The sequence below is a fragment of the Chrysochloris asiatica genome, unplaced genomic scaffold (genome assembly GCF_000296735.1).
Source record: "Chrysochloris asiatica unplaced genomic scaffold, ChrAsi1.0 scaffold00143, whole genome shotgun sequence".
NCBI lineage: Eukaryota > Metazoa > Chordata > Mammalia > Afrosoricida > Chrysochloridae > Chrysochloris > Chrysochloris asiatica.
Window position 1 is genome coordinate 8850162 of NW_006408661.1, and position 9584 is coordinate 8859745.

The following is a 9584-nucleotide window of genomic DNA, read 5'->3' on the forward strand; positions in this document are numbered from 1 at the left end:
AAAAACAGGGGAGTTGTTAATCCTACAGTTCAGAAACAGAGGACCCTAGGACCACCAAGAGAGGAACGCACAAATAGTATGCGGGACCTTATCCAGAGAAGCAGCAGCGCCAGAGATGGAGGCAGAGATGGGGGCATGGAGGACTCTAGATTCATCAACTAAGAAGAGAAGGACTAAGAACTGCAGTTGTGAGAATTTTTGTTTACATTGAGGTATAAACCATACTGAAGGCTGTAGTCATTGATCTTCATCAATAAGTGTTTCAAGTCCTCTCTTCACTTTCAGTAAGCAAGGTTGTGTCATCTACAAATGGCATGTTGTTAATATGGCTGCCTTTACTCTAGATGCCCCATTCTTCTTCATATAATGCAGCTTCTCAGATTAATTGCTCAATATATAAATTGAATAAATATGGTGAAAGAATAAAATCCTGACACACACCTTTCCTGATTTTAAACCATTCAATTCTCCTTATTCTGTTCCAAAAACTGCCTATTGGTCTGTATACAGGTTTCTCATCAGCACAATGAAGCGCTCTGGAATTCTCATTCTTCGCAATGCTATTCATAGTGTGTCATGATCCACACAGTTGAATGTCTTCACATAGACAATAAAGGGCAAGTAAACATCTTTCTGTTGTTTTCTGCTTTTCCAAGAGAATGTTCCCTCCTGACAATATGTCCAAAGTATGTGAGACGAAATCTTACCATCTTTGCTTCAAAGGAGATGTTTGGCTGTACTCCTTCTAGAACAGATTTGGTTTTTCTTCTAGCAGAACATGGTACTTTCAATATTCTTTACCAACATCATAATTTAAAGGCATCAATTCTTCTTCAATATTCCTTATTCACCCTTTTCTCCAATTTCTTTAGTTTGTCTATATTATAAAGCAAATTTCAGAGTCTCTTCTCACATCCATTTTAGTCTTTTCTTTCTTTTCTGTGTTTCTAATGACCTTTTGCTTTCTTTATGTATGATGTTGCTGATGTCATCCTACATCACCTCTGGTCCTCGGTCATTAGTGTAGTGTTCAATGTGTCAAATCTATTCTTGAGATGGTCTCTACATTCAGGATGGACATAGTGAAGAGCGTATTTTGACTCTTGAGGACTTGTTTTAATTTTTTCAACTTCAGTCTGAACTTTCAAAAGAGCACTTAATGGTCTGTTCCACAGTCAGCTCCTGGCCTTACTTTGTCTCCCAACTGTAGTGCTACACAAAATTTGTGGTAAAATGGAATGTAAAGATAACAAAATTTTTCCACAACCTTTTTGTAAACCCTTCATACATTACAGTGAAAATCACCAGGTGGTTTTTAATACTCATGCCAGATACGAACGAACCCAGAGCAAATACATTAGAAGCGCTAGTGGTGGGGGTCAGATTCTTGGTTCCATAGTCCTTTAAACTCTCCTCAGGTGATGCTAATGTACATACAGGTTTACTAATAATTAATCTGCATAGTCAAAATGCAGTTCATTGAACCAAGGGAGTTTTCCAATGCTAAATAACAATTTTTACATATTCATTAAAGGTATGTTTTAAAGCTCATGAATAATTTATCTGGGTTATCTGAACTTCAAACAATGGTAGCAAACTACAAGAATATCTGCAGAATGTACCTTCTACTTAAAAGCAATTAAATTCTTTTCTAAGAAGTACCTAGAAAGTCGCTCTGAAAAATGCCTCATAGCCTAAAATAAACTAATAGAATTATTTTTAATTAAGCAATTAAAAATTATAATCTCACAAAACGTTCTTTAAATTATACAATTTTCACTCAAAATATCATGAGACCATTTAAGTCTTACCAACTGACTAAAGACAGCATCACCACCATCATCCAATAAATCATATTCTTCAGTCACATTTGGGACAGTCCTCTGCCTCTGAGAATCAGGCTTGAATGTATTCTCTTCAGCTGAGTACCATTCTGTAAGTGTGGTTTGTTGTTTCTCTTCTACATAAATTATCAAAGAAGAAATTGAAAAATGAAATCTTAGCTTTTCATGTAAATTCCTTTGTTTAAAAACTTGAGTCTGAATACACTTAAAATTTTTTCCTTATTTTCAAGTTACCTTTTTTTTTTTGTCCCCAGAAAAAGGAATTTTAAAATACTGGAATTTTTCCACAAGTTTTTTAAATCTCCCTTGTATATTAAATAGAAACATTCAATAAAATATGTTATGCTGAATGAAAATAACACATTAAACTACTTAAAAAGTTCATTTATTAATACGAAGGCAGCTTCTAAGTAATTCCTCAACACTTTTAGCTATGCTATACTTTTTAAGGAGTCCTAGTATGGTGCTGCAGGACAATGCACTGAAGTGCAAGGTCAGTTTAAGCTGCAAGGTTAGCGATTCAAACCTACCAGCTGCTCCTCAGAAACCATTTACAGGGTCACTATAAATTGGAACCAACTCAATGGCACTTAACAGCAACATACTTTTTAAGTCCATGATTAATATTCATAACAGTTCGTAGTAAAAGATGTATTGAATACCTACCACTATAGCTAGTTGTTTGAGATAGAACTAATACAAAATTTTCATCTTGAAAATCTTCAAGATCTAGTAGTTTTATAATCAGAGATCAAGTACTTGATCAGTGATCAGTGATCAAGCACTGCGCTATGAAACAGGCTTTGCTTATTACCTTCTTTAAGAGACTTAAGAATCCAAAACACAAAGTAGTTAGGGTATTTGTCCAGGGTCATTCAGAGAAATTAGGCAATCAAAACTTGAAGCCAAGTCTTCTATAATGAATTATATAGTTATAAGTAAGCAAAATGCAAGGGGGAAGAGCGGAGTGCGAGACCCTACCCAGAGAAACAGTGACGGAAGAGATGGAAGCAGAGACGATGATGTGGAAAGATGGAGTGGCTGGGGACTTCCAGAGAGGAGAGGGGGCTGTGTGCTGATGACCAGGGGGCAGGCTTGCAGGGTAGAGCCTGTGGCTGGCTGATGATGCATGGAGGCGATTGTAACCATGGCAATGTAATGATATACAATAGGATGAATGTAAAACTAATGTTCTCCTATGTAAACTATCACATAATTCACAATAAAACATTAAAAAATAAAAAGCAAAATGGATCTAAACCCTAATTCCAATGCCAAGATACAATGTTATTATAAGAGCTACATCAATAATCAAATTATACTACATTTACAGATACAATCCCATAATAAAATCAAGATATTGAATATCTGACATTTGCAATACATACATTCATGTGCTACTCTTTTCACCCCCATCCACCCACACCCCGCCTCTGGCCTATGAGATATGTTCAGCATAGGCAACACATACTCACATACTTTTATGCCTTCTTAAACTGGTGACTGAATATCTGGATACAGACACACGTAGCATCCCAACTCTGGCACCTACTTTCAATTCTTCTCCAATGATTTTATCTTCTGGCCATGAGCCAGAAAGTAGAACTCATCTCTTATAATATAAGCAATTATACACCAGAGAAAAACATAAGTATCCTTCTATCTCCATAGTATAAGACTTGCAAAAAATCACTGTTGATATTTCTTTTGTTTCTTTGATAAAAAGCTTACCTTGCTGTTTCTCCTTTTTGTACTTCGACATTTCTTTATTTGTATATCCAGTAGTTCTTAAAATATCTTCCAAAAACATTTCTTTTACTTCAAATGGTCTTCCCTGTACTAAATGATAGGAATTTTAATAAACAATCAATTTTCATTTTAGAGACAATGCCCACAAAAACATGAAATTCCAAAATTAAGTTTGAATTTGAAATCCCAAAGCAATTTCATAGTACAGATAATCCTCATAACATTGTCTTGTAAATATAACCTTAATATTTATTTTAAACAATTCATTCTCTTGCTTTTTTCCTGTGTTTACACTATTGACACAGTATATTTGGCATAATTCTGTTGTTGTTAACTGCCTTCAAGTCAGTTCCAACTCATACCAACCCTGTACAGGGTTTCTGAAGAGTGGCTGGTGGATATGAACTGCTGGCCTTTTGATTAGCAGACAATGCTTATCCTACAGCAGCACACATTCTAGGCACTAGGAATACAAGTAGGCTTGAAAAAGTCTGTGGAAAAATTCCCTTCTTTTTTCATTCTATTTTTTACAAACTTTTTGCTATATACTGATACAAATGATAACCAAGAACAAAGCTACCTCCTCCTGAAATTTGCAAACTAACACAGAAGAAAGATTATTAATCTGGTAATTAAGAATACAAATGTAAAATTAAGCTGAAAAAAGTTCTGTCAGAGATAAGTATAAGACTCCATGATATGAGTAGCCAACTAAGATGAAGCTAATGGTCTCTCACTGTCCAGAGGGAGAAAACAAAACTAGTGAAAAATGAAAATACTTGTAAACAATTAGCCCAATGGACTAATGGACCATGTGGACATCAATCTCAAAGACTATTAAGACCCTGAGATCAGAAAAACTAGATGGTGCCTGGCTATCATTAATAACTGCTCTGAAAGGGATCACATTAGAAGGTTCTGGACAGAGTGAGAGAATATGTGAAACAAAACTCAAAATCATAAAATAGACAAGGCTTACTGGTCAGATAGAGTGGTAGAACTCGAGGACTATCAGGTACAATACTAAACTATCACTGTGGCTCAATTTTTAGCCAAGCAATAAATAGACATATAGGGGAAACAACAATACTAGTGAAGTACACATACCATAGAATGGTCAACCATTCAAAATGAAAAAGACAATATTTACCTTAGGACAAAATTCGGAAAGGTGGGGACAGAAAGAGGAATGGAATGAAGAAACAAGGATGAAGTGGGCTAAGTGATATTACATTGAGGGGCAAGCAATCAAGATGAAATGAAGTGTAGGATTTGTTTAATGTAAAACTGACAATATGCTCTATAAACCTTCGCTCATTTCACAATAATAGTAAAAAAGAGACTCTAAAATATAATAGAGGGATTGCCTAAGTCAAGCTAAATATGCTCATTGAGAAGACAAGGACTAAAGTAAACTGAATAACTAGGTTATGTGGAAAAAAAAGAGTGTGCAGTAGAAAAAAAAAAAAACATGGGAAATCACAGTATCTTCAGTAAACTAAGAGGCTAACATAGGTGAAAGACTGTAGGGGTGAGAGAGATGAAAAGAGGATTAGAGGTAAAGATGAACAGGATATATAAAGAAGTCTTATTAAGGATTTAGGTCTTTCTCCTGAGATAAAGGTCACTCAAAAATTTTAAACTCTGGAGAGTACTCAACATCACTGAGATTAGACTTCAGGTAAAGTCAACTCTTACTGCAGTGTACAGAATAAATTTAAAAGAGAGTAAAGTCAATAGGGTCAGACCACTCAGTAGTAATAGTTCAGGTAAGAGATGAAAAGAGTTTGAATGAGAATGTTGATATTAAAAATAGAAAGCAGTATATGAATTCTAGAAACAGACAGAAGGCAAAATCCACAGAATTAAGCACTGGATTAGATATGAAAGAATAACAAAGAAGGAAGTACCAACTATTGTTCTTGGATTTCTGGCTTGCAAAATTGGATAGATAATGATGTCATTCACTACGGCAGCTAGGAATACAGAAAGAGTAGGCTTGCTGATCACATGCTTCCAAATGTGAGGTGCCAAAAAGAGCTATCAATTCAGCAGATAAATTTTATGTACCTGATCAATGAAGAATATTCTGACAAGTCAGGAAGAGTGTACGAGTTAATGATTTAAGTCGCTAGGTGTCTATGATTAACCAACACAGACAAGAGAAGAAGAAAAACAGGTTTTGTACAGAAGACTACCTATTCAATTTGAGGCATATTGGATCTAAGTATGCAAGAAACTATAGGAGCTCTGGTAGCGTAGTGGTTACGAATCGGGCTGCGAACCTAAGGTCAGCGGTTCGAAACTACCAGCTGCTCTGCGGGAGAAAGATGAGGCTTTCTACTCCCGTAAAGATTTACACCCTCGGAAACCCTGTACAGGGTCGCTATGGGTCGGAACCGACTTGACGGCACTTAAAAAAAAAAAAAAATGCAAGAAACTAAGTCTTGTTGTTCTTGTTGTTGCTGTTAAATGCTGGTGAGTTGGTTTTGACTCATAGCAACCCCATACAGGATTTCTAAGGAATGGTTGTTGAGCCTGAACCGCCAACCTTGCAGTTCAAATGGTTCAAGTCAGTTCTGACTCATAGAAACCCTCTGAAAAACAAAACACTGCCTGGGGAGGCTTCACATTAAGTATCAATGCTATCCCCTCTGTACACAGGGCAGATAGGGAAGGTCAACTAAGATGGGCTACCTAAAATGAGGGAGTGATAAAGGCACAAAGTGACTGGCTTACAAGGTTTCAAGAAGGAGTTTAGTTTAAAAGTGTGTGAGGGAAGATAAAGTCCCCACTCAATAGTTTTCATCTAGTCTAGATACGTCTGGTTAAAAGATATGGAGCTAAGATTCTTATGATTCAATAGCAATTGTTATCATGACTAATTGCAACTGTCACAATTGTAAAGGTAGAAGTTTTGTGACAACAACAGGGGAGTAGTTAATCTTACAGACCAAAAACAAAGGACTCAACGACCATCAAGGGAGAAGAGCACAAGCGGAATGTGAGATCTTATCTAGAGAAACAGTGACACCAGAGATGCAGGCAGAGATGGGGAGAGGGACAGAGGAAACAGTTGAGGACTCTAGATTCATGTGAAGAGAGGGACTGAGAGCTGGTGGCCAGGATGTAGACTTGCAGAATGTGCCCTTTGGTGGTGTAAATTATTATATATGCCTGTTTTTTAAAAAAAGAGCTAAAGTGAATAGAGAGAAATACTGTTAATTGATGGTACATGGAGGGGATTATAATCACTACAATAAAACAAAGTGTATGATTTGTTGCCATGTAAAACTAATGATCTGCCCTGTAAACTTTCACTCAATCCACAATAAAAACCTAAAGAAAAAAAAAACACTGCATGGTACTGCACCACCCTCACAATTGTTATGTTTGAACCCACTGTTGCCACCACTGGGTCAATCTATCTCCTTAGGATGCTTCCTGTTTTTCGATGACCCTCTGCTTTACCAAGCATTATTTCCTTCTACAAGAACTGATCCTTCCTGACAACATGTCCAAGTCTTGCCATCCTTCTTTCCTAGGAACATTCTGCTGAACTCTATAAAGACAAATTTGTTTGTCCTTTTAGTCTTCTGAAGCAGATTTTTTTAATGCAATAGTTTGATTTCTTGACTGCTGCTTCCTATGAGCTCTGATTGTGGATCCAAGCAAAATGAAGTCTTCAACCTTTTCTCCATGTATCATGATGCTATTTATTGGAGAAAACATTGAAGTTCTCAAGGATTTCCTTTTACTTGGATTCACAATCAACACCCATGAAAGTAGCAATCAAGAAAGCAAAACACCATATTATTGGACAACTTGCTGCAAAAGGCCTCTTTAAAGTATTAAAAAGCAAAGATGTCAATCTGAAGACCCAAGCCATTGTATTTTCAATCCCTTCATATGCATGTGAATACTAGACAATGAATAAGGAAAACTGAAGAAGTAGCAATGCCTTTGAATTATGGTGTTGGTGAAGAATAATGAATATACCATGAACTGCCAGAAGAATTAACTAATCTGTCTTGAAAGAAGTACAAAGTAGATCCAAAAAGTTCATGAAAAAATGGAGTTAAAAGATAGTTCACATTTTCCATGAACTTTCTGAAGCCCACATACAACAAAAATGCTCCTTAGAAGAGAGGATGGGATGACTTTGTCTCAAAAGCTTTGAGCATGTTATCAGGAAGGATCATACCTGGAGAAGGAGATCACGCTTTGTAAAGGTACAGGGTCAGTGAATATGGAAAATATCCACAATAAGTGGCTCCAACAATGTGAGGGTAATACTGGATTGTATAGCTTTCCATCCTGTTGTACATAAAATCAACTAGGATACAAAACTGACTCAATGGCACTTAACAATAGGAAGGTTAAAACATTTGGTAATAAAGGTTAGAGTGATTATTAACTCTTTCTGTCTAAGTCTATAATATAATATTTCATTAAGATAAATGCATACAAGGTTTAAAATTTTGAGGAGGAAATTTAATAAAACAATTTTTAAGACGTAATGGCAAGAGCAGTGTGGTGCCTTGAATTTACTTGATATGGTTTTTCTATCCAAAGTCTTCTTAATTCCCACTAAGTAATTGGGTGGATCTGATAGCGTAGTGGTTATGAAACAGGCTGTAAATCTCAAGATCAGCAGTTCGAAACTACCAGTTATTCCATGGAAGAAAAATGAGGCTTTCTGCTCCCATAAAGATTTACAGCCTTGAAAACCATGTCCAGGGTCACTATGAGTTGGAACTGACTACCGCCACCATTATGCAAATAAGGTAGGCAAGACAATAAAGCTGGGATTGGTTAGTTTTGCCCTCCAGCTAAGTTCAAAAGGAGCCATCTCAGAAGCAGAGACCAAAGATCCTAGGACCATCAAGAAGGAAGAGCATGAGTACAGCATGACACATCAAGAGACAACAGTAGTAGACAGTCCTCAGGCACTTCCCTGACCAGGCAGCTCAGGTAGGGCAGTCTCTGGGAAAAGGGGCAGAATCGCACATAAGGAAACCTCTAGCAGACAGACAGCCTTTGAACAAACATAAGATCTTATATTTCAACATTCTGAACTCGTTTTTTTTAAAAGATCAAATTACTGAGAAATTACAAGCATTTTGAGCTTTTGCCTGCCTGCACGCGGCTCCTGCTTCTGCGCCTGCACCGGCAAGTGCCTCTGCCACGTGCAGACCTTGGAATGCAGGGCTAGAGAAACCTCACATAGAAGGCTGCATTTCCAGAGAAAAGGAAGCAAAAACTAACAAAGTCAAACAAATAGAGAGGGATATAGGCGCAGATATCAGGAAATTCGGGGTACCCACGGTACAGAGAGACTGAGAAAGGCATCTTTTACATCATCAAATACAGACACTACCTCCCTGCAGCCATTACCCCCAGCCCTCTACTGCACCGGCCTAGACCAGCCCTCTGCCAAGCCGCCAAGGTCCAGGGCCCCCAAGGCACAACCCGCCACGTAGCCAAGTCACGGAGGCCCAGGGCCCCTGAGGCCCAACCCGCCACGTAGCCCAGTAGTCAAGGCCCAGTGCCCCTGAGACCCAACCCACCCTCAGCCTGGTCCCAGAGCCCCAATCCGCCCAACCTGACCGCTGAGGCCCAAGCCACCCAATACCCAGCTGCTGATACCCAGACCCCCTGAGGCCCAAATCACATGCCCGAGGCCCAAACCACCCGCCCAAGGCCCAAACCAGCCGCCCAAGAACCAACCCTCCTGCAGCCCGGTCGCTGACGCCCAGGCCCCCAGAGGCCCAAACCGCCCGCCCTAGGCTCAACCCACCTGCCCAAGGCCCAAATGGCATGTCGCCGAGGCCCAGGCCCAAAAAAGTTACTCTGAGTTAAGCAATAAGGAGAGTGAAAAGGGAAGACCACATCCTGATCACATCTTCCTGGAGGTAATCAGAAAACATAAAAAACTATCAAAACACACAATTAATTATTAGGGCCACAGATAAACATTAAACATGTCCA

At 38.3% G+C, this 9584-nt stretch overlaps 1 protein-coding gene across 1 annotated transcript in view; it reads right to left on the minus strand.

Moving 5' to 3' along the window:
- LOC102821983 (probable ATP-dependent RNA helicase YTHDC2-like) overlaps window positions 1-9584 on the minus strand; it is a 131131-nt gene that overhangs the window by 84378 nt on the left and 37169 nt on the right. Inside the window, exons 8-9 of the mRNA XM_006870539.1 lie at window positions 3576-3683; window positions 1812-1960 (exon numbers count right to left, since the gene is read on the minus strand). Of these exons, the coding sequence (XP_006870601.1) occupies window positions 1812-1960; window positions 3576-3683 (257 nt within the window). The remainder of the gene's footprint in view (window positions 1-1811; window positions 1961-3575; window positions 3684-9584) is intronic.